The 24,752-nt window shown below is 51.7% G+C and overlaps 1 protein-coding gene across 1 annotated transcript; it reads right to left on the bottom strand.

Annotated features, from left to right (window-relative positions):
* Nucleotides 1–279: 279 nt before the first annotated feature.
* Nucleotides 280–24,724, bottom strand: SPMIP7 (sperm microtubule inner protein 7). Its single transcript, XM_037041076.1, has 9 exons — nucleotides 23,088–24,724; nucleotides 18,440–18,537; nucleotides 17,188–17,264; nucleotides 15,540–15,678; nucleotides 13,110–13,177; nucleotides 12,335–12,376; nucleotides 10,647–10,754; nucleotides 3,206–3,313; nucleotides 280–1,153 (listed from the first exon to the last, which is right to left on the bottom strand). The coding sequence occupies exons 1-9, from the start codon at nucleotides 23,644–23,646 to the stop codon at nucleotides 1,030–1,032; spliced, it is 1,323 nt and encodes a 440-aa protein (XP_036896971.1). The 5' UTR covers nucleotides 23,647–24,724; the 3' UTR covers nucleotides 280–1,029.
* Between the last annotated feature and the right edge of the window lie 28 nt (nucleotides 24,725–24,752).

Below are 24,752 nucleotides of genomic sequence, written 5' to 3'. Positions count from 1 at the left end.
GGTGCTGGGTGTGTGCAGGCATCCAGTGACCGGGCACGGTCCAGGGCAGAGGCAGAGCTGAGGTCGTGTGCTGCCAGGCCCCAGCCCCGGAAAGGCACCAAATGGCAGCAGGTGCCTTGGATCCTAAGCGGTGGTGTCCCCTGACCAAGTGGCCTCAGTGACCTTCACCGCACAAGGCATTGCTGATCCTCCCCATGGTGTGGGGTTTGGGCCAGAATCTCCAGAAATGGAGATTTTTGCTTTGGTCTATTTTTTTTTTTTTTTTTTTTTTACAAAATTGCTCTTTCTGAAACGATTGAAGGGCATGGTCAAGTGCAGGTGGAGTTGATTCTGCTCCAGAGATGAGTCCGCTCAGTGGGAGGGGTGGCCGCCCACTTCCCGTCTGTCCCCGAGTCAAGCCAGTACATGGTGCATCGGAGGGTCAGAAGCCCAGTCCTCGCCCCCAGAACAAAGAGAGCAGGTTGCGCCTCCAGGTGGGGTGAGCAGGGAGGACCCCGAGGAGCGACATGTCTGCTCAGAGTCCTGGGGGGTGTGCTCCCCATGGAGGTCCTGGGGCCGGGGAGGGAGGGTCTGCCCTTTCCACCCAGCTGACATGGTGCCCTCAGGGACAAGTGGCAGTCTCCCTCAGTCACCAGGGGCCTCGGGGACAACATGTGAATTTTTGAGTGGACAATCTGTGATCATAAAAAATGATGGTCTGCACTCTGCCTTCAAAACACCTGCATTAATTTGGTCAGGATATGAGAGCTCTAGGCACTCCGACTCTGGCCAGGAATCTTCTCAAAAGGAACCCTTGCTGCCGGTGGCCTCCAGAAAACCTTGGTCGCTGTCATGGAACAGTGGCGTTCTGGGGCCAGGACCACTGCATGGCACAGGCTGGGTCCAAGCTGCCCCGCAGTCAGAAAAGAGCGTCCCACCTCACTCCACTGGCATAGAAGCACAGGACATACTCCAGTCTTTTATTCCCTGCTGACGGTGCACAGGCCTCCTGGGCCCGAGGTGTGGGTGCCCCTCTGGGCTGGTGGCCCCTCAGTAGCTGGACTTCTCCTTCCCCTTCCTGTTGAAGGGGTTGCAGGGCCTCACAGGCGTGACTAATCTGGACAGCGGTGCCCGGCGATGGAAGAGGCCACCTGCCAATTCTTCCTGTAGGACGCTGAAACACAGTGGGAGGAAAGAAAGATGGACGCATCAGACGAACATAAAAACATGTCTACTCCACAACTAGTCATGTACTCGTGCCAGAGAGCGTGCATGAGAGAGAAAATCTGGGGACCACTGGCCATCACGCGCGCTGCTCCGCTTGCTTGTCCGCCACCTTCACTTGCGAATGCTGCGTTGCGGGCACCGTGCCGCCCTCCATTTTGCTGGCTGAGAGCCCTGGGTCTAGAGTCATAGTAGGTTCCAAGGGCACAGAACAGGAAGCCTTGGCCAGGCTGCTCAGTGGGTTAGAGCATCACCCCCAACCAGCAAGGACACGAGTTCATCCCGGTCAGGGTGCAGACAAGAAGCAGCCAGTGAGTACACTGATAAAGGGGGCCGTGGGTTGCCATCTCTCTCCCTTCTTCTCTCTCTCTGGGATGAATATATTTAAAGAAAATTTTAAAAAAAACACAAAAAACAGGAAAGGCAGCTACAGACCCCAAGGGTCACCACAGAGAGTCTCTCTGGGTCAGGCCAGGGGTGTGGGGACAGAGGCAGGGTCACCTCTCTGCCCGGGCTGCTCTGTCACGGTGTGGACCTGCGCCGTGAGACCCTTTTCAGTAGCAGCGCTGCCCGTGGCAATCTGGCTGCGACTCTGCTGCTGTTTGAATTGTGTACACAGCACGATGGGCTCCTGTGTGGCCGGACTTACAGCGCACACAGTAGCGAGCCCCGAAGTGGTTTTGGTTTTATGCTGTGATTGTCATGGAGCAACTACTGTGTTCTGTCACGGGCTGCAGCCGCTGAAATGAGAGCTCGTGCACACGCAGAGGGTGTGGTTGGGGCGAGGGAATGTCACCCCAGGCAGCAGGGCTGCTGCGGGGACGGGGGTCCAGAGCCCCTACGGGTGCACCCCCTCACTCTCAAGGTGCGGGACTCTCAGTGCCTCGCCCAACCCACCGCCTGCACCCCATCTCCTTAATTACAGCCTTGTCCAGCAACCGCTGTCCTTGCTGTTCTGCATCTTGACATCCCTGCTGAGGTATGGCTCTGCGCCTACCTCGAAACGTGCCTGGGGCTCGCACAGCCCTCGGCTGCTCGGCAACGGCTTCACCGCCTAAGCAGCTATGGCCCAGCCCCCACGGGGCCAGCCAGACACAGGTGTCTATGGCGAGTGTGAGGCCTGCCGTGGGGAAGGGAGTGTCGCCAGACCTTGCCCCCCGTTCACTTCACCCACTTCCCACCTGGCAGGCCAGCACTCTGTGTGTACAGCAGTGCAGAGTTCAAAGCAGAGCGGGGAGTGGGCTGGGAGCACAGGAGGCAGTGGGTAGAGGTGGGGTGTGAGCGTTCCTGAAAGTCCAGAGGCGGTCTGGCAGCAGAGTGCACAGGGTGGGCGGGGGTGGCAGGGGAGGCAGGCGAGGGGAGAAAAGTAAAATACCAAAACAAAAAGTTCAGAGGCAGAAGGAAGGAGGGAGAGGAGGAGGATGGCCGCTTGGAGGGATGTGTGGGCGCTGGCAGCAGGGCCGCTGGCAGGACCTCTGCCCAGGAGACCCACCCTGTGGGTGGGGTGGGAGCAGGTCAGGGGATCGAGCGCCAGGGGGCAGGATGGAGCCTCCAAAAGAGCAAAGCGCAACATGCCTCCCTGCGGTGGAAGGAACAGAAGCAGCGTGAGCAGAGACTTGGCTGTGGGGGAGGGCAAAGCAGAGGGTCCTCTGGCGCAGCCTGGCTGCCCCTCGCCCTTTTTGGGCACAACACGGGGCCCTTCTGTTGAGAGGGACCTGGGGGAGGAGGCGGGCTCCAGGCACAGAGAGGTGAATCTGGCCATACGGGGACTGGATGGCACGGGCCCTGAGCAGGAAGGGGAGCCTTCATCGGGCCGGACATTCGAGGGTGCCGTGCCGTCCCTGCACTTCCTGCACAGTAACTCTCTCGTCCCTTTGGACTTGATGTCCCACTGGTTAAAGCGGGTGGGTTGCCTGTGGGCACTTCACTGCTCTTTAACAGGAGAGCTGTGACCAGTGCGCCCCGGTGTGTCCGAGCAACCTGGGGCAGTGCTCATGCTTACCGGTGCGCTGCGGTGTCCCGCGAGGGGGTGGCTGCCGGGACCTCGGAGTTGGCTGGGTGGGTGGCAGTGACATGAACCTTCCCGGTGTACCCTGGGATATTTGCACAGCTGGAGGAAAGAGATGTGGGAGGGGGACAGAAGATGGAGATGACGACTTGTGAAATGGTCACAGTCACCCACCCCCACACCCAGAACCAGGACAGCAGATACAGCAGAACAGATCTGCCCTTCAGGCTCTGGGACCTGCCACCCGTTGGGAAGGCGGGAGCAGGGAGTACGCATGTCGGGTGACAGCTCTCCGCCCGGACGGAAGGGGCTGATCTCCAGGCCCTGTCTCCGAGTCATCTGAGTTTCTAAGTAGTTCACGTGTGCGGGGCCCTGAGGACAGGGCACAGAGCGGAGACCCTAGTCCCACACGGAGCTCTGCCCCTGGCGCCAACATGAGTGGGCCACACTGTGTTTCCAAATGATGTTTCCTTCTCGTCACCACTGGTGCACCCTATGACCGGTTTCAGATGACTTCCCGGAACTGCTCGGATTTAAACAAGTGCAATCCCCTTACTTCTCTGCGTCCACACCCATGTCCCACCAGCCAGGGGGAAAACAGAGAAACACAACATGTACACGCATGTTTCCATGTGTGTAGGAAGTCCCTGGGTCTAAAGCCAAACTCACATTCAGGAGAAACAGTCTAACACACACTTCAGCGGAGCCGCATGTCTCCCACACTCAAGCACACAGCCTTCTCGGCGTGTGTCCTGAGTGGGCGGTGGGCGGGAACCATAGGACCGGACCCTGGGTGGACTGCATCCTGAGTCTGCTTCAGACAAGTGGCCTTGACTCCAGGAGCTGGGGACTGTATTCCAAGGACACACTGTAGACAAGTCACAAGGCTCGCCACAGTGACCCTGTCACCTTCCTCGTACTTGGTGCCCAGCGTCCTCTCTGTGCTAGGCCACTGCCTCTGGGCCCACTGTGGACGGACAAACACTAGCAGTATCCACACACCCAGAGCAAAGAATGGGGCAGGGTCCACTTGCCACTGTGGTCACTCAGTGTCTGGAACCCCCATTCCTGGGCCCGGATTTGACAGCAGCTCTCAGTGACCCTAACTGAGCTGCCCAACCTCACCAACACGGTGACACTCTGCTAATGAGACAAAGGTAGTGGCTCACACCATGCACCCTTGGCATCCTTCACGACCTTGGTCATGTGCTGGGCTCAGAACCTAAGAGAAAAGCGCATGTAGCTAATCAGCCGCATGCGTCTCTCCCTAGTGATGTTTGGACTCTGTACATGACGACGCACTGGCTTGCCGGGACATGGCTGGGACACCTGGTGCTCAGAGTGAGGGGGACCGATCCAGGGCAAGAGCAGAATGAACAGGACAAGTCGATGGGTCTCGGGAAGCCAGGAAGCAGGGAGCTGAGGGGCAGGGGCCACCACACTGGCAGCTGGGTGCCACCCATGCGCAACTCAACTCCCAGAGCCACAGTGAGGCCCCTCCCCAGTGGGGAGCCCCTGGGCCTCGCATCTGCTGGCAGTGGGGAAACAGCCCTAAGCTCTCAGGAGCACCCTGGGGTGAAAGGGACCCAATGAAGGTGATTCAGCTAGCAAAGCTTTGCACTTAGGTGCCTGACTACCTCCAGTGGAGACGTGAGTGTAAACAGATCATCATCCCACACGCAGGAGCCTGGGTGGGTAGAGAAAGCAGAGGCGTCCAGCGCAGGCCACCAGCCAGATGCTGAGACACTGGCTCCCCAACACTGCTGCAGCTGCTGACGCTGGACCCCCAGCCTGGCTGCTTGGGTCCACTGGGGGCCTGGGGAGGGGAGTGGAGGGTGGGGCAGTGAGCTGCTCATCTGTCTCGGGAAGGGCTGAGGGTGAAGCACTGGTGTGCGGGCTGCTGGTGGGAAACACTGTTACCGCAGCATTTCACAGGGCACCTCGTCCAATACCAGCAAACAGGACCTGGGGGACCGGGCTGCAGACGAGCTGTGCAGACTGGGGAAGGGAGTTCAGCTGCTTGAGAAGCCAAGTCCTCACCCACAGTGACTGAATGTAATCACTGAAACCTGCTGAGGGACATTAGGGGGACGTCGTGCCAACCTCGTATCGGCAGGAGGGGAGTCTCTGCCAGACAGTCCCCAGACAGCTCACAGGCGACCTCATTTTTCAGGTAGGAGAGGCAGCCCAATGAAATGTGCTGAAATGTGCAGCCTTTCCAATGGACTTGCAGATGAGTTACATGTTCAGAGCACCCCCTCCCATTTAAGGAAAGCAGAGAGAAGCAGGAACCATCTAAAAATCTTTTAAAGTCTCCATTTCTTGTCTCTGTGCCATAGTTTCTAGCCCTTTGAACCCCTTTTGTACCCTAGTTCCCCAAGTCTGCCTGGATTTTTCATCGCTGGGCAAATCTGAATCAATTACTGCCTAAGTTTACCCCGAACTGGACTTGTTCAACAAAGCACAGTGAAATGGAAATCACGTGACTTCAGAATCTGAGGAAGTCTAGTTGTCCAGAAAAGAGAGCACGGGTGCGTGTAACTGAAAGCTGGGTGGCCCGTAAAGAAGACAGAGGAGCCCATGCTGTGCATGGAAGGCAGACGGTGCTCACACGCACACACTCCAGTGTTCACCCGCTGTCCGCACGCTGCAGACCAGGCGAGCCCTCGGCAGGCGAGCGTGTGCCGCACCGGACACCACCCACAGCTCGAGAGCCGACTGGTGCTCACAGTCCTCAGTGTCATCCCAGGTCCTGGTGTCCTGCCCACCCATCTGCAGACGTGGGAGCCGGGAAAGGTCCACCTTGCAGGGACACAGCCCTGTGCCCTCCCAGCTGGGACTCCCAGCAGAGCCAGGAGCACTCTGCTAGGTCCCGAGACGGCGGACCTGTGGGGTGCAGGTGGGAGTCCAAGCCATTTCACTGGGTTTTCACGGGGATTGGTTCTATGTCAGGGGCAGAACTGGGCAGAAGTCCAGCTGGGTCCTGACAGCTTCCATACCAGTGAGTAAAATTTTCAAATGCACATCTAGAGGCTTAAAGAATCTGAGGTGGGCAAAGACCACTGACGCAAAGGGGGCAAAGGGTGTGAGAGAGACGCAGAAAGGAGTGCAGGGGCCAAGATGGTAGCGGATGGCACTGAACCCCAGAGCTGCGCCTGCCAGCATATGGCCTTGGACAGGGAACTGAAGCTCTGAGCCCCCCTCTGCCAGTGGTCTGCCTGGGGCAGGCGTGACGGTGTCTGGGTGCAGAGCCAGCAGGGTGCAGGCTGTGGGGTGGGGAGCAAGTGGGAGGGGGATGCTCAGGAGGTCAAGGCTGGGCCGTCATGGAGGTCGGTGGGAACGGAGCGGGCAGCAGAGAGAAAGAAAAGGGCCGAGTGCTTCTTCACTCTGTGAGACGCAGACACCACCACTTGGGCCACTGGACTGCGCTTCTCTGATGGACACTGCGGCCTCCAGGCATGCCCAGGCACTGGAGTCTCCCTGCCATCACCGCCCTGCCCAGGGACTGTGTTCTGTTCAGTCCGGACATGCTGCACCCCTCCCTCAGTGGGGCACGGACCCCGTGCTAGGGGAAGGTGGTGGGCAGGAGCACCTTCCCAGCGGCGGAGCCACCCTGGCACAGCACAGGGGGACTGCAGGCTGTGCTCTGGGCCGGTGGGGGTGGCACATGGCACTCGGCAGTCCCTGGCGCCTGGACGGTGTGGGGTGTGGGCCTGCCCTGTCCCCTGGTGTGCGCCTGTCCTTCTCCAAGCCTCAGTTTCCTTGTTGGTAAAGTGGGCCGGACCAAGGGAGATGCGTGCTCCTCCCACCCCAGGTGGCTCCAGCAGTTAGTCCACACAAGCCTGTGTGGCCCAGCAGGTGCCCCCACCTGGGGGTGGGGGGCAGGCTACACACTTTCGGACCCGACTTTGCACAGGTCTCCTTGCATGCCATCCCAGTGAGGTAGGTGCTCTGCACCCATGGAAGCAACACCTGTGGGAACCACGTTGAACCACATTGACCTGCAAAACCACCGCTGGGGGACAAAGAGCTTCCTGTGGCGTGCCCCTCCAGCCGGAGAAGGGGGACAGCTCAGCCTGGAGCAGACGGGCGGGCCCTCATCAGCCTCGCCTTCCCAGTGTCACCTCGAAGACTGTCACTGGGCGGGACTTCGTATCTCTTCTTAAACTCCCAAACAGGACCCTGGTTTGGTAAATAGCACGTGTGTCCTGAAGGGACAAAACAGCCGTTTGTCCAGAGCTTGGAGAATCCCGCTGAGCCCAAAGGGTGTTTCGGGTCCCAATGACCCCTCACAGTCTGAAGTTAGAAGTCAGGAGCTTCCCTGGGAACTGCAGTGACATTCTGAGTTTCTTAACTTTACATGTTCTTCAGGAACTGCAAACACCTACCAAATCACCAAGTACTTTCAGCGAGGAAACCAGTGCAAGAGCCCCACTGGGAGGGTTTTGTCCCCCAGAGACGCGCTGGCAGCGCGCACAGCTCCATGTGGGGGTGTGCGTCACTGCGCTCCCACCTGAACGCAGCAGGGCACAGCAAGAGGCAGCGAGCGCCCAGCTGCGCAGGAGCCCAGATGGGTTCCGGCGGGGAGACGCAGGCGAGGGGTGTCCCTGAGACCTGGGGGGACAGCGACGCCATAGCAGGAAGGCACTGCTGTGGGTGCCAATCCCATGACGTGGGGATGCCAATTCTAAATGGTGTTTCTGATTGTCAGTCCAGTAGTCGTCAGTCTACAGTCAGTGTATCTAAACCATAAAAACAAAAACCCCACAAAATCCAAAAAGACAAGCCACTAAAATGGGAGGCCATATCGGCCAATGATGCATCTGATAAGGGGTTGAAATCCAAAATTTATGAAAAACTCACTCTACTCAACACCAGAAAAGCCCCAAAAATCCAATTAAAAAATGGGCAGAGGACCTGAACAGACTTCTCCAAAGAGGACATACAGTTGGCCAACAGACATATGAAAAGATGCTCCACGTCACTAATCATCAGAGAGACGCAAATCAAAACCACAGTGAGATATCACCGCACACCTGTCAGAATGGCTGTTGTCAACAAATCCACAAACAACAAGTGCTGGAGAGGATGTGGAGACAAGGGAACCCTGGTGCACTGTTGCTGGGATTGCACACTGGTGCAGCTGCTGTGGAAGACAGCATGGAGTTTCCTCAATAAATTAAAGATGGATCTGCCTGTGACCCAGTGATTGCAGGTGAGGAAATTTATCTAAAGAAGCCCAAAACACTAAGTTGAAAGAACATGAGCACCCCATGTACACAGCAGCACTACATACAATCACCACGCTGCAGAAGCAGCCTGAGTGCCTGGCACTGGAAAAGCTGTGGCGTGCTTGCCCAGTGGAACGCCGCTTCACCATGAAAGAGAAGGAAATCTTACCCTCTGGGACAGCAGGGATGGACCCGGACAGGGGGTGTAAAAATACAGTGAAATAAGTCAGTGAGAGAGAGACAGACACCGTGACTGCACGTAGACGTGGGATCCAAAGAGCACTATAATCGCACGAACAAAACAGAAACTGGCCCATCAACACAGAGAACAGACTGATGGCTGGGGGCGGGGGGGTGGTTGGGGGCTGGATGGGAGAGGTGAGGGGAGTAAGAAGCACAAATGCGTGGTTACAAAATAGTCTCAGAGAAGTAAGCACAGCACAGAAAACGTAGTCAATTATATCCTGGTAACGTGTGGGGCGAGGTGGGCACCAGAGGGGTCAAGGGGAACCCCCTCTAAAGCGTTCAACTGTCCAACCACTAAGTCGTATGCTTGACACCAATACATAATAACAAAACTTAAAACAACAGAGCGAACAGCAAAATGAGGCGGAAAGCACGCCCCCAAATCTGTTCAAGTTAAGCAGTGAATGTCACGTGAAAAATGCTGCAGCCTGCTCTTCAGTCTCTGAGAGGGACCCCGGAGAACGTCTCCTAGAACTATTCAGCATTCACGTGTCCATTTCAAAGCAGAAACATTATTACATTTTCATGCCCATCAAAGATTTTTTTAAAGATTTTATTTTTTAGAGGGGAAAGGAAGGAGAGAGGGAGAGAAGTACCGATGTATGGTTGCCTCTCGTGAGTCCCCTGCTGGGAACTGGCCTGCAACCCAGGCATGTGCCCTGACTGGGAATCGAACCTCCATCTTTTTGTTCGCAAGCCCTCACTCAGTCCACTGAGCTACACCAGCCAGGGCCCGTCAAATATTTTCAAATTGGTCTATCCTGTATCCCTGCTTTAACATTTCTAGAGTGACTACATTTAATAGCAATAATTTCTTTTCAGAATTGATCGAAGACTCACATCCACTGACCCTTCCTCAGGACTCAGCTCCATGTCACATGGGGGACTGAGGCTCCAAGTCCCCAGGTGGCAGTGGTCCCTCCACGCATCGGAGGGATGGGGAGTAGTCAGCTGGCCTTTCGGGGGACTTGGCTCACCCGCTTTACGTCGTAACCACTTTGCATGAGCTTGTCAGCCCTGCAGAGTCCCTGGGGGCGGGAGGGCGAAGCCTTCGCCTTCTTCATCCTCACGTCACCACGGCTCTTAACACACTCTCTGTGTGACTCGTTTTACCTTTTGGTTGGGTTGGACAGACATTTAACTGAGGTAAGTTACATAACTGTATTTTAAAACCAAGTGCAGTTTTGAAACATGTTTTGCAGTTTGGCCAAGTGGTCAAAAGAATTTAATAGTCAGGACAGAAGACAGAAAAATTCAGGATTATTGCAGGATATTGGTTTAACCACAAGTACTTTCTGAAAGCAGTGAATGTGAAATGTAACTTGTTTCTCACAGGCACATCACATGCTTTTAAAAAATAAAAACAACAATATTTAGAATACAGCCACAAGTCACACCACAGCTTTGCATGGAGCCACGGCAGGTCTCTTTGCCACCCAGAGCCCGATGGCATGCCACCATGGCACTCACCAGCTCGGTGGCGTGGAGAGCGCCCAGGATTTCGGCTGACACCAAGTGTCCTAGGAGTCACGCGGAGGTCATTTCCGGGCCTCAGTACTCCCACTGGCACAGTCCTCAGTACTCACTTAGTACTCAGTACACCCACTGGCACAGTATTCAGTACTCACTCAGTACTCAGTGCTCACACTGGCACAGTACTCCATACTCATTCAGTACTCTGTACTCCTACTGGCACTGTACTCAGTACTCACTCAGTACTCAGTACTCAGCACTCCCACTGGCAAAGCCAATAAACATGTGTATCAAGGCACCTCGGTGAGTCTGAGCCCAAGACTGTTGTCTCCTTGTGACAAACTGCAGTTCACTGAAGAAAGGCTATCTGTCCCCTTCAGCGATGCGCAGTGGCAGGCCATATTTCATCCCTTCATTTCCAGTAAAATCTGTCACCATGCCCCATCCTTAATAACAAAGTAGGGATAACAGTGAGTAGAACTCACCAACTTGTGTTTGTGCAGAGGATTTGGGAGTGCCGTGGCTTGGCCAAAGACTTGATGTCCCCACAGGGGTTATCCACGTCATCGGCATCAGTGGACTGCACATGGCCACTGTCGGGTGAGAAGGACAGACAGCGTGGGCTTCTTCACAGGAAACACAGAAGAAATGGACACACAGTGCTCTGACCTCTAAAAAAAACCCATTTGCCAAAATATACCAAAATTTGAAAATAAAAGAAAAACCCACACATGATGGTGGAACAATTTGCCTGAAAAGAAACAAAGCAAGGAGGTTTTTCCTCTCTTGAACAGGAGTCCTCAAGGTCTCCTGAGCTGAGTGTGGGCTGAAGGGAGTGTGGTGGCCGGTGAGTGTGTGTGAGCAGAGGCAGCTAGCTGTCTCTGCAGCCCGGGGACAGCCGGTGTGGGACTCAGCAGGCGACCTGGGCCCCAGGGGTGAGGGGGGACAGACATCTGCCAGAGCTAATGGGGCTCCTGGGCAGACAGAAATGCACCAGCGCCTGGGCGACCGAGCGCCTGGGCGACCAGCCACATGCCTTGGGGCCTGAGAGGAGGCTGAGTCCCAATGGGTCAGGGGTCCTTGGGGAGCGGCAGGGCTGCTGCTGGGAAAGCCAGTCGACTCGGCTGGAGAGCCCAAGAGGCCACAGAGACGGGGAAGGGGTGAAGGTTCACGGCCCCCACCCCTCCATTTTCTTGCATTTACTTTGCTCCAAGGTGCTAAGACCTTAATGCTCTTGTCCCCTCCCCCCATACCCAGAGCTCCTGTGTCAAAGCTCAGGCAGCAGGAGGAGGCGGTGCTGCAGTTGGGAGGGTAGGGCACTCCTAACGGGACTCATGCTCTTACAGACGTGACCCCAAGAGCTCCCTCACCCCTGGCACCACGCGGGGACCCAGTGAGAAATCTGGGACCTGGGAGAGGACCCTCACCTGACTACGCTGGTGCCCAGACTCCAGAACGGTGAAGAGTACTGGTGTTTGGAAGCCACCCAGTCGGCATGTTTGGTTACAGCCGCCCAAACAGACTGAAAGGAAACCCAACACCCTGCGTCCATCCGAGGCAGAGAGGGCCTCAGATGGGTGCGCACACCTGCGCCCCCCACAGAGCCAGATGCAGGTTCAGACGAGAACGAGGCTGCATGCGTGGCAGCACTGTCAGTGACACATCGCACCTTCCACTTCAGGTGAAGTCGTCTTCCTGGTCACCCTCGCCTGGGTTAGGACTGCCCAAGATATTTCATTCCCAATATAGCCAATCTGGCAAAGCATAAAAATGCCACTCCCCATTTCTTTATTAAAACCTGAAGCAAACCTGCCCTGGCTGGTGTGGCTCAATAGATTGAGTGCCAGGTTGTGAACCAAAAGGTCTGTGGTTGGATTCCCAGTCAGGGCACATGCCTGGGTTGCAGGCCAGATCCCCAGTAGGGGGCGTGCAAGAGGCAACTACACATTGATGTGTCTCTTCCTCTCTTTCTCCCCCCTTCTCTGCTCTCAAAAAGTCAATAAAATCCTTTAAAAACTATCTGTCGCAAACCCTCGATGGAAGTGCTGACACCGAGTGCACACCGAGCCAAGGACAGGCAGGATGTGTTAGAAAGCAGGAGCCACCACAAAAAGTGGGTGCAAACCACTCAGATGAGATGCAGGGGCCTCAGAGCATAAGGAACCTTACTCACGTGTAGAGAGGGATGTATTTGCTTCTGGAACTTGGACTCACACTTGGAAAAAGAGAAAATACGGGCAGTAGAGTTACTGACATTTACTTAACAAACATCAAATTATTGCAGTATTTCTTTCACTGAAATAAAAACAAGGCCTTCAGAGCCCTCTCATAGGAACTGGCTTCCCAAACTGCTAATTTGAAAGAGCAATAACGTAAGGCATAGTGTCCACTGGGCAGTAAGCAGAACAAAGTGGCCCGAGCTCTCGGGGTCGCGGGTCTTCATGGGTGCTCATGAGCTGGGTCTGGCGCCAAGCTCTCCCCCTGGGCGTCTCTGGTTGTTTGTCGGCTGCTTGCTCCCTCAGAGATCAGACAGGGTGGCCGGTCGTGGTGAGAACAAACATAAAGAGACTTTCAAAGTCATAAATGCCATTTTTCAGACTAAACGAAAAAGGTACATATGTGGGAGGATTTCTAATAAAGTCACAATTTTTAGCATTCATGGAGCTCTAAAGAATTATATGACACAGGGGCTAATAAAAGGAATTTATAGTCCCTTGAAGTTCACCCATTTTGCCGCATTAGAACGCTTCACGTCTCTCTAAAGCACCCCTGATTTTTAAATTGTTGGGGTGTGCTGAGCAGCCTGGATTCTGAGGGGGGCTGAGAGACAATGCACAGAAGTGGCAGCCTCTAGAGGCTCCCCAGCCACGGGCCAGCACCTGCTCTCTGGGCGACGAGTGGGCACCAGCAAGGAACCGGTGCTAACAATATTAGGAGACAAAACTTACAAATTCACTGGTTTGACCGGCACCAAGAAAGATCTTGTCTGAAATCTGTCCCAGAGTCCACCGACCATCTGAAACCATCAGAACAAATGACTGAACTTCACTGGGAAAGTCACTGGAACCTCTAGTCCATGAGCTCACTTCTAGTCCGTGAGGTCCAGTGGCTGTAACTGTGCTCTGCGCCTCTGTGCAAGCCCCAGGCTCCCCGTGGACCGCGTGCTCAGAGCAGTCCCAAGCGCACCCTGGACATTCGCTCTGAGGGACTCTGGTCACAGACCCTACATGTCTGCTGTGTCATTGTGACTGGGTCTGTCTCACCCCCACCTCCCTTGGGGGAGCCCGTGTGGAGGTCTACTTTGGTTTTCACACCAGAAGCTGTGCTCTTTCAGGTCTCCCTTAGCCCCCCACTCCCCGCAGCCCCAGGCAGGCCTCCCTGTTCCTGCCAGCCTGAACCCTGAACTTGAACCTCATCTTGCAGAGAAGGGGCTCGGACACCAGTATAACTTAACAACAGATGATGTGTAGTAAAACGACCCATCTTTGTAGGATATCATTAATACTCTCACATGGTTGAGAGGGCCTTAAAGATGTGTAAGTTGGACACCTTTGCTCTTGTCCTTTAACTGATTTTAATTTTCCTGTGAAAACCCCATGAGACTATATTAAAGCTGTTTTTCCTCTCTTAATATCATTTTTCTCTGTAAAAGCTGAAAAAAGTTTCAGGATTATGTGGGCTTCTTAATGCGAGGTTCCGGAATGCCCCGCCCCCACCCCGGGTTGATGCTGAGGATGGTGTTTCACCGTGGGGGGGGGGGGGGGGCTCCGTTCCAGCCCTACATGCTTCACTGCAGGAAAGGGTGCTGCCCCCGTGCCTGTGGGGCCTCTAAGCAGAGCGAGCTGTGGGAGGGATGCGGGTGTCCCAGCAGATCTGCCCGCGCAGCGCAGTGGGTGTCCGGAGTGGGGAGTGAGGGCTGACCCCTCGCTCCGAGGCCTGGAGGGTTCCTGAGGGTTAGCCTGGCAGTGCTGTCCTGCGTGGCAGGAGTAGAGGGCGGCGGGCAGGCTGGCCGGCACAGGGGCTGGAGGNTCTTAATGCGAGGTTCCGGAATGCCCCGCCCCCACCCCGGGTTGATGCTGAGGATGGTGTTTCACCGTGGGCGGGGGGGGGGGCTCCGTTCCAGCCCTACATGCTTCACTGCAGGAAAGGGTGCTGCCCCCGTGCCTGTGGGGCCTCTAAGCAGAGCGAGCTGTGGGAGGGATTCGGGTGTCCCAGCAGATCTGCCCGCGCAGTGCAGTGGGTGTCCGGAGTGGGGAGTGAGGGCTGACCCCTCGCTCCGAGGCCTGGAGGGTTCCTGAGGGTTAGCCTGGCAGTGCTGTCCTGCGTGGCAGGAGTAGAGGGCGGCGGGCAGGCTGGCCGGCACAGGGGCTGGAGGGAGGGGGGTGCAGGAGCAGAGGTGGCGCTGCGGCAGGGTCGTGGGCATGTGCCCGAGCAGGGGGATGGGTCCACGTTGCACAGAGTGCGGGCTTGGACTCAGTGGAGCATTGGGAAGGGGCCCCAGGTGCAGGAGGCAGCCCTGGCTGTGGTGCCGACAGGACCGTCCCTGCGATGGGTCTGCGCTGCCCAGGAAGGAAACATGCGGCCACCTCTGTGGACGGCCACCTCTGTGGACTCAGGCACGCCCCGCCTCCTAGACCCAAACAGCTTGGCGTTCATGGACAGACTTCCCCATTCTGCCCGGAAAGGCCCAGAGGTCAGTTCTAGGTTCATTTCAGAAAGTGTCCCTGGCACAGGCTGTCTGGTGGAGCTGTAATCACTTCTCTGAGTCTTCACTGTTCATGCCTTCTTTTCCAGTTTTTAAAATGGGCACAGGCAATGCGAATGACTCTTGAGAAAGAGGTAGCATTAAGTTTCTAAAATATTCACACAGTTATAAAAAAATCTGAGGTCACTGATGACCTTCATGGCACGTACTTCCAATACCCCCCTGCCCCCCCCCACACACACACACTTGTTCTTCCCAGGATGCCACCACTAAGCCGAGTCTCACTGCCACCCAGCATTTGGGCCGTGNAGAGGTCAGTTCTAGGTTCATTTCAGAAAGTGTCCCTGGCACAGGCTGTCTGGTGGAGCGGTAATCACTTCTCTGAGTCTTCACTGTTCGTGCCTTCTTTTCCAGTTTTTAAAATGGGCACAGGCAATGCTAATGACTCTTGAGAAAGAGGTAGTGTTAAGTTTCTAAAATATTCACACAGTTATAAAAAAATCTGGGGTCACTGATGACCTTCATGGCACGTACTTCCAATCCCCCCCTGCCCCCCCCTCACACACACACACTTGTTCTTCCCAGGATGCCACCACTAAGCCGAGTCTCACTGCCACCCAGCATTTGGGCCGTGTGCAGCAGCCCGCTCACTGCTGCCCCGGGGCTCTCTGACCTGCGTGAGGGCAGGTGCCCTCTCATATCTTTTCAGTGTGAAACACTGTGTGATGGGGTCAGCGGCTTTCTCCACTGTCGTGTCTTCCGGACCAAGTTTTGGTGGCAGCATCTTGTCCCAGGGAACAACTTCATAAGCTCTACAAAATTATTAAATGATGACAGTTTACAAAAAATACATATTCAGATAGGATAGCTCACCCCACACCATGCACTGTGGGCAGCAGAGCTGGAAGGTGTCCCCCAGGGTTCCTGCCCCGGCCACACAGGCCCTAGATGGTGGCCTCTCCTCAGGCGCAGGCTCAGCAGGTGGCCTCAAGAGGCTGTCACTCCTGAGACTTTGTGTGGCCACTTCACAGGACAGAAGGGATTATGCCCATGTAACCAGGGTCCCTAGTCAACTGAATCTGAGTTCATCAACAAGCAGATGATTCTAAGGAGTCCAATCTGAGCTGGTGACCACAGTGGACACTCCTTTGCTGTCCCTGAGCCAGCCGAGAGCACCCAACAGCTTCAGTGGGCAGGACTGTATCAGCAGCCGTCATGACCTTGGAAGACACCTCAGCCTGAGAAACCCTGACTCCAGGCCCCATTGGGCAAGCCTGGACTTGTGAGCCGCAGAACCAGGAGATAATGAGTGGGCGTGGCTTAAAGCCACTAATCGGTGGCCATCCGTCACACGGTGTTGGGGAACTAAGGCGTGTACATGTGTGCATCGTCCAGGTTACAGAAAAAGTTCGTTATGTCGAGATGCTGGAACACTTGCTTTGGGGCCCTCAGCGAGTGGTCTGGCCTTAGGTACCCATCTACAGGCCATGGCACCCGGAAGCATTCCTCTAGTGCAGACCGCTCTCCCTAACTTCAAGCAATGCACCCCACTGCCTGACAGGGCCACTGGATGTCCACTGGCCATCTCCATGCTCTGTGCATCCCAAACCAACTGCTGACCCCTCCCTCCGACCCCACCATACCTGTCTTCATGATGCTAAGGGACACAAGCTCGCTATGTCCATCTGCACAGCCCACACTTGACTTCCCTGCTTCAGGCTCATAGCCTCCAAGCTGGGAATTGTGCGGGCTCTGCTTCCAAAACACACCCAGAAGCCAAGTGCTGCCTGCCAATTCCTACCTCCTACCTTCAGCTATGGCCATCTCTGACCTAGACAGCAGCACGTCTCCAGTGTTTTACAGTCTTATCTCCTTCTCAGAGGTGAACTGTTACCTGTGTTTGTTGCTTGGTGTCTTCCTCCTTTCAGAATTAGAGCAATTTGAGGGAGCAAGATCTTTGCTTTATTCGCTGATGAATCTCACAGTACAGGGCATAGGCACATAGTGGGTTCACTACATGTTTTTTGACGGAGTAAATGAACTCCCCCTTAAGCTCTCTCTGCTCCTGTTTTCTGAGGCTGCGCTCATCCCCTCTCTCTCCCTGGGTGTCTCCCTTTTGGGTTCTACTCTTCCACGAAACACAGGGTTCCCGCTGACTTCTTTCTGTTTACATCGGTGACAGACAGAAGTGACTACGTAGCTGTATCTACGTCCTCCGAATTTCTCATAAAGTTTGGGATAATGTACATACAATGGGGACATATCGTTAAAGGTAAAAGAATCACATTTTTAAATCAAGTTCTATTTGGAAAAATTCTTACTTTTGTGTAGAGGACTTATAAAAGCAGTGCTTTGCACTGTATTTCTTGTTTGGTTGTGAAAGTGGCTCGCCATCACCCTAGAAGTCATAAAGAATAAAAGAGATCAGACGTGCGTGGGGATTGGCGATGTTACCTACTCACCAGGCCTTCTCCTTACTCCTCCTTTTCTTCCTTTATAGCACCTTCTGGATCAACAAATGGGTGCTGCCCTACCCACTTTCCTCTACTGTCTCGGAAGGTTACATTGTGTGTATATTATCCTTAATGATGAAGTTAAAATTCACAATACGTGTATTAAAGTCAATGGAAAGTCAGATTTTTGTGAGAAAACTTTTGAATTTTAAATCTTGGCAGATAGTGTTTAGATCCATGGAATTATATTTAATTTTTTTGTCTTATTAAATAATACAAAGACACTAGCTTTGAGATATTACCTTCTTCCTTTCAACTCATCTTTATAAAAAGAATTTAATTAAATATTATTATAAGCATTTTTATTGCCACCTCTGGTGGTTACTATTTATTTAGATTTCCCACCACATTTTACCAGTCCTCCGCCCACTTTTTTCCACTGTATTCTCCTTGTTTTTTCCCCTTGGTTCTTGGTTCTATCTGGTTTTCACTAAAGTTCAATTTTCAGTAATTTTTTCAAGGATGTACATTTCTGCTACTTCTATTTTTTCCCTCATCCTACATTTGACCTGTGTCCTAGTCGTCTTCAGAAGTCTAGTTTGGTGGTTATGAGCTCCCGGAGCGTGGGTGGTGTGGCTGCACCGACTGCGGGCCACACTGAGCAGAACAGTCCAAGGGCATTCTGTGTCCTCCACCCCCACCCTCTGGGCATAGGTCTCCCTTCAGCTTCAGGGTGACTCGTTCAAGGCAGCATACAGCTTTGCTCATCTGTTTTGGGACTCGTCATGCTCCTCTGGTCTGAGAGTCCAGAACTCTGGAGTGGGGGCTGTCAGCCACGCTCGCTACCCCTCCTGCTGCTAGAGGGGTGCACTTGAGGAAATGGGGTCTGGGCTTGGCACTGCCAGCCTCTCCCACTCAGTCCTCCTCCTGAAGCGTAGTTGAAGGGATGGCACAAGGCAATGAAAACACGCAGTGATCGCGAAGGTCCACACAGGGCCTGGCACATCAGACACGTTTTATAAATCACAGCTGTCTGCCAAGGCTCAAAATTTCAAAGGCACAGACCATAAAATAAACAATCACACATGTTGTATTGCATCACCTGGCGAGGAAATCTTACCATGCATGTAGCTTCCTCATCGAATGTATATGTGTGATTCATTGAGCACCCTTCATGACGATGCGGTGGAGGCGGGACTTTCAGTGGGCTTGTCCAACCTGAAAACAGACGCGTGCTTCCACCAAACTGCGATAACCATTTCTTCTTCCACCGGAAATACTGCCTATCAGAACGCTACAACGTGTGCTGGTGACTGATTCTTCTCAGCTGGTAATCTAGCAATTTTTCTCATCATTGAGAACAGAATAGCTCTGAAATTCATGTGTTAGGACTATTACACTAATGCAGAGTTAGTATTTATTACTCACTGGGAATTTAGAAATTATCTTGAGACAAATTAAAATGAAAACACAAACACAACAAAAATCATAGATTCGGCAAAGGCAGTGCTAAGGGAAAATTTTATAGACATGAATCCTTACCTTAAAGAAGAAGAAAGAGTTCGAATCAACAACCTAAATTTGCACCTAATGGAGCTAAAAAAGAACAAACTAAACCCAAAGCTAGCAGAAGAAAGGAAGTAATAAAGATTAGAGTAAAGATACAAAATAGAAAAATAGGGAAAATCAATGAAAGCAAGAGTTGGTTCTTTGAAAAGATCAGCAAAATTGACAATTAGCTAGACTAACTCAGAGAAAAAGAAGACTCAGATAAATAAAATCATAAATGAGAGAGAAAACATTACACTGATTTTACAAAACTAAACTAACTATAAGAAATTTCTGCGAATAATTGTACACCAACAAACTATATAACCCAGATGAAATGGACGATCTACTAGAATCACACAACTGCCCAGACTGAATCATTAAGAAACAGAAAACACGAGCAGACCTATAAACACAAAGGAATTTGAATCAGTAATCAAAACCTACCTAGACAAAATGCTCTAGACCAGTTGGCTTCCCTGGTGAGTTCTGCACAATGTTTAAGAACTGACATCAATCCCCCTCACTCTCTTCTTAAAAGCTTAATGAGGAGAGAACACCCCCAGGCCTACTCACTATGCAGCCAACATCACACCGACACAAAAGCAGGACTTGACCCCTAAGAAACACCAGTGCACAATTCCTCTACAAAACACTGGGGAACGGGGTTCGGAGCATGCCGAGAGGACTAACCACCCTGGCCAAGCAGGCTTCACTCTTGAGCTCGAGTACCAGAGGTGCGCACTGACGCAGGACTGTAAAATGCGCACCTGCTGCGAGAGTTGGCGGGGGGGGGGAGGGTGGCCCCTCACAAAGTCAAACACAGAGTCACTGTGGGGTTGAGTGCTCCCACTTCTGGGTGCACATTTAAGGAGTTGAAAGCAGGGTCTTGAAGAGATACTGGTACATGTGTGCTCATAGCATTAGTCACGACAGCCAACAACCCAAGTGAAGAAACCCAAGTGTCCACGGATGAATACACAGTTTAAAAATGTAGTGTATACCTGATGTGGAAACTCATACAGCTTTAAAAAGAAACGAAATTCTGACACATGCTAAGACATGGACATTGCAGTGAAATACGCTGGTCACAGAGAGACAAATACTACATGATTTTACTTATATGAAGTGTCCAGAGTGGTCAATTCATTGAGACAGAAAGCAAAACTGGCCTCCAGGGGCTGGAGGAGGGGAGAACTAGGCAGTTAGGGTTTATTTGGTACCAAGTTTCAGTTTTGCAAGATGAAGAGAGCCATGGAGCTGGATTGTGTAGGGGTTGCACAATGCTGTACCACATACTGAAAATGGTTAAGGCGGTTGTTACAGAGTGAATGTTTCTGCACCCCCAAATCCTCATGTTGACGTCTCCCCCAAGACGTGATGGTATTTGGAGGCTGGGCCTTTGGGATGTATTTACAACACGAGGGGAGGGCCCCACCACAGGATGGGTGTCTTTCTGAGAAGAAGGGAGCCCAGAGTGCTGTCTCCCAAGTGAGGACAGAGCACAGATAACCTTCTGCAAGCCAGAAAGAGGGCCTTCAACAGGGCCTACATCAGCTGGCACCCTGGCCTTGGACTTCTCAGCCTTCAGAGCTATGAGAAACAGAGGTCTGTTGTTTGAGCCACCCAGGCTCTGGTACACTGTGACAGCAGCTCCAGCCATGACAGTGATTTTAAAAAAATAGGAAGGCATACGAAGAGCTATAAATATTGACACTAGGAGGATGCAGGCAGGGAAATCAGGCAGGACACAGTAGGCAACCTCTTCTTTTTCATAGACAAGGACGACTGCGTCATCTGCTGCAACGGGAGGCAAAGAGACCAAGCGGTGAAGGATTTGCATAAAATTAGGGTGAGTTTGGAACATTTGATGGGTGCAGGAGGAAGACAGCCAACTCCGAACAAAGAAGGAAATACTGCACCCAGTTAAATGTCTAGACAAGGCCAGAATTGGGCAAGTCAGCAACCCAAGTTGTTGTGATTTGGCTTTGGTATCTACGAATGCCTGCTGGGTTGTGATACAATTAATTCTCAGAAGATGTACTTCCTTATCAGAATATATTGGCAATCTAAGTATTTAGGTTTGCTAAAAACTGAGTACTTATTTATAATTAATGACTCTTTCCAGGGTCTACAAAGTTCTTGAAAGCCTAGGACAGATTATATTGAGACCAGTCCCCAAATTCCTGGTATTACTCTTTGAAAATGTTAAAAGCTAGTAATAACAAGTACTATTAATTGCATGCTTTAACATGTTCCAGAAATTTTGCTATTTGATATTTTTAATTCATTACTTCTTACAACTTTACAAGAAAGTACTATTATTGCCAATTTAACTAAAAAAATGGACAAAAAATTCTAGACTTTGCCCAGCTTTATAATATCTAACATTTACTGGTGTATTGCCTCATGTTAGACACTTTTACATGAATCACACTTAATGGCCAGCACTCTAATCTCATGAAGGATTATGAGCATGTGAACTTATTTTACAAACTAGGACACACAGGCATAAAGAGATCAGCGACTACTCCGAGGCCACAGTAAAAGTCAGCTTTCTGCCTGGATTTGAGCTGGCACAGTCTGACCCTACGGCCTCTCTTCTGCTGCGCAAACCCAGGTGGTGCAATGTGGAGGCTAGATCAGCTCTCTACTTGGTTCTGAATTGTGGGCACTACCACTGCTAACCTTATTTTAGTCAGAAATTAGCTTTTATAAGCTATTTCTTCAACTTGTAATTTGTTGGAATATAGTTCTTAGAAAAACTTACACAAACAGCCCAATATTGGGCTGGGTTTTCGATCTTACAAGTAGAGTAGCATGGTGACCCTACAGAGGACAACTATGCAAAACACATTCAGTTCCTCTCAGGAAGTACCCTTGACAATGAATGCTGTTACAAAGTGGAACACGAGCAAATGCCTGACCTCATCTCCTTTACTGACAGATTAGAACAGCAGGCACCAGTTCAGAATCAGTGAGATGTGAGACGGACCAGAACTCGCCATCGTCCCCTCAATGCAGATACTTACATCTTTTACACCTAGTTAGTGTTTATAATTTGTAAACAAAAGTGCATTTCATTCTTAGTAATGCTATCTTTCCCTACATTGTATTTCCAATGGATTGTAAAACAATGATTTTTTAAACATGGGCTGTTAAACTTTCTTTATATGCTTCACAGGAAAATTCCAAAGAGAACTTTTCCTAAGTCCCCTGCCAAGTCCACAGCTGGAATGCACAAAAAGCATAATTCTCATCCTATGCTTGTGTCTCTGCAAATTGCTCTTTCTGGCTCAAAAGTGGGCACCTGGAGGGCGGGGCTGTGAAAGGTACCTATAATTGTCTTCTTACCCTTTTCTGACCTCAACTGCCTGTGGCTCTCTCCACGCAGCGGCAGGACCAGCGATTGCCCACACTGCTCCACTACTCACTGGTGTCACTGTTCCGCCCCACATGGTCCTCATGGGCCTCTGGGCCATGGCCGGGTGCTGAAGAGGAGCAGCACAAGGCTGGTGCAGCTTCTGACGCCGGAGGTGTCATCAACCTCCTTGTGCTCCCTTGTCTGCCAGACACGCGTCCATCCAGGGACATTCCCTGGGGCTTTCATGTGGAGGTGCATCTCAGGACTTCTGGGCCAAGTCCAGGATGCTCTCTGGAAGCACCTCCTAGAGAGGCGCAGGGCACAGCTGTTGGCAGGGCTCATCTGCTGTACCTCCAGGGCTGGGCACAGCTATTTCTACAGGGGCTGCTTCTACCCTACTCCTGTTCTTACCAGACCTGCAAATTTACTTCCAATTACTTTCCCATTCTATTTCAGTCCTGGAAACCCTTGCGTAATCGTCATATTATCCTTTCAAGAAAGAGATAAGGAGAGGAGGCATGCTACATATTTATCAATGTCAAATACAATTTGCCTTGTGGTGAAATTAGGTTATCTACATGTCTAGAATAAATTATCTAACATATACTTTGTGTTGGTCAATTATACTCATAAACGCGCTTTGAAAGGTCAAATCTTATTTTACAAATATGATAATTTTAAAAAAAGTTTATCATGTTTACTAGTTTTCTTAGTCTGTAATTCAAAAATAAGATTTCCTTATTCTGTTCTTTACAACTTTATGTTAAATCAAATACTAAATAGTGAATCTTATATCCATGCTCTTCTCCCTTGTCTCAATGTTTAAAAATTATAAACCCTATGTCACTTTATTTACCTCCAAGTCTTGCTCTGATGGAAATGTCTGGTGTTGACCTAGAATTCCATTTCCTATCTTGTTTCAATTCTTCTAAGAAAAGTGTTTGCCTTTTCAGTGTCGTCTGCAATCCCGTGTCTGGCCTGGGAACTCGTTGTTGAGGTTTCACATCACTAAAGTCCACCAGGCTTGGTATGGTTCTGCCAATGTCAGGGTTTAAATCAGCATCAGCCCCGGGACTCACAAACCCTGAACAAGGGTCACCTAAGGGCACATCATCACGAAGTGGAAATAATGGATAGTCTGGCCCATGTGGTGGGGGGTAAGGGTAGTGTAAGTGATAGTCTGGCACGCCTGAAGAGGGATAAGGATGAAATTTAAGGAAGCTGGGGTTGCATTTCTTTTCCATTCTGCCAAAATCATGTCTGTCCTCAACTCCTTTCACAAAAGGCATGTTCATTTTTCTTAAGAGGTTACAGTAATGTGGGTAATCTATATTCTCCACAGGGTTTATTCTGGAAAGAATAGCCTGTTCAGAGATACTTATCTTCCCAGGGGTGTGCTGTGAGTACATATCCATGGCCTTTCTCTCTTGTAGAATTTTGGATGACTATAAACTGTTTCTGATGACTCCTTTCTCTGTAACCACAAAACATATACTTCCAATAGTTGAGAACTGGTTAACCTATCATATTATTGGCTTGATTTTTAAAATATTTACACAGTAGGGTTTCCTTTCTGTTTTAAAGGTGAGAATTTTTTTCTTGACCCAAAGCCATATAGACCAGTAACAAGCCAGGACAGAAAAACAAAACAAAAAGAACCTTTGCTGCTTAGTAACAGCTAGAACTGCAACACATTGGATCACTCATTTCTTCCTATTAAAGGTGACAATGCACACTGTCATTAGACATTGTGTTGTCATAGTTGCTGGAAACTTCATTCTTCAATGTATTTTCACGAACTGGGTAAGATGTGTTTCTCTCGCAGGTCTGCACCCATTAAGTAAATCCTCCCAGCTGCAGAAAAGCAGAGACACGATTCTCTTTAACACATTCGGGCGACAAATACTCTCGCAGGCTGATAGATGGTTTTATCTATTTTTCTGATCTTAGGTGATAAAAGACCAACTTCCAGGTTGTGTGTGGCATGAAGATCAATTGTATGTAAAGTGACTCCCTCTGTTCTTCTCATTGAGCTTCTTCCTGGGGCTAAAGACCTTCCAGGCGACCTCAGCGGTGTGCGTTTACCCTCCAGAAGTCACACACATCTGCAAGAACTTAATGGCTGCCGTTGGAAGATGGAGGCAATGCTCTGAGGGCTGCCGGTCTACTGACTCTCTCAATGCTCACTGCCTGTTGTTCAGGGCTGGCCCCGAGGCCCAGCCTCAGTCTCCCACCAGCTAATGAAAGCGCCTTCTCTGGGCGCACGGAAAGGCAAAAGCGAGAGCTTCTGGGCCCGCGGCTGCTTCCTAAGTTCCAGAACTTTTGACAGGACGCTCATGCTCCTAAGATTCCCTGAGAGGCAGCATGGTCCCGAAGGCCCAGGTGCATCGGGCAGGGCAGGTTAACACTGCCTTTCTTCAGCAACCTCAACGACTCTCGGCCCGGCGGCCATATTGGCCCGGCCCCGCCCCCGCGGCGGAAATAGAGGTTCATTCTTCCGGCCGCCATTCTTGTCCACCGC

The sequence above is a fragment of the Sturnira hondurensis genome, unplaced genomic scaffold (genome assembly GCF_014824575.4).
Source record: "Sturnira hondurensis isolate 20B ecotype Veracruz unplaced genomic scaffold, ASM1482457v3 Scaffold0002840, whole genome shotgun sequence".
NCBI classification, from domain to species: domain Eukaryota; kingdom Metazoa; phylum Chordata; class Mammalia; order Chiroptera; family Phyllostomidae; genus Sturnira; species Sturnira hondurensis.
The sequence above is the reverse complement of the archived record's forward strand: the minus strand, read 5'-3'. Positions and strand labels throughout refer to the sequence as shown.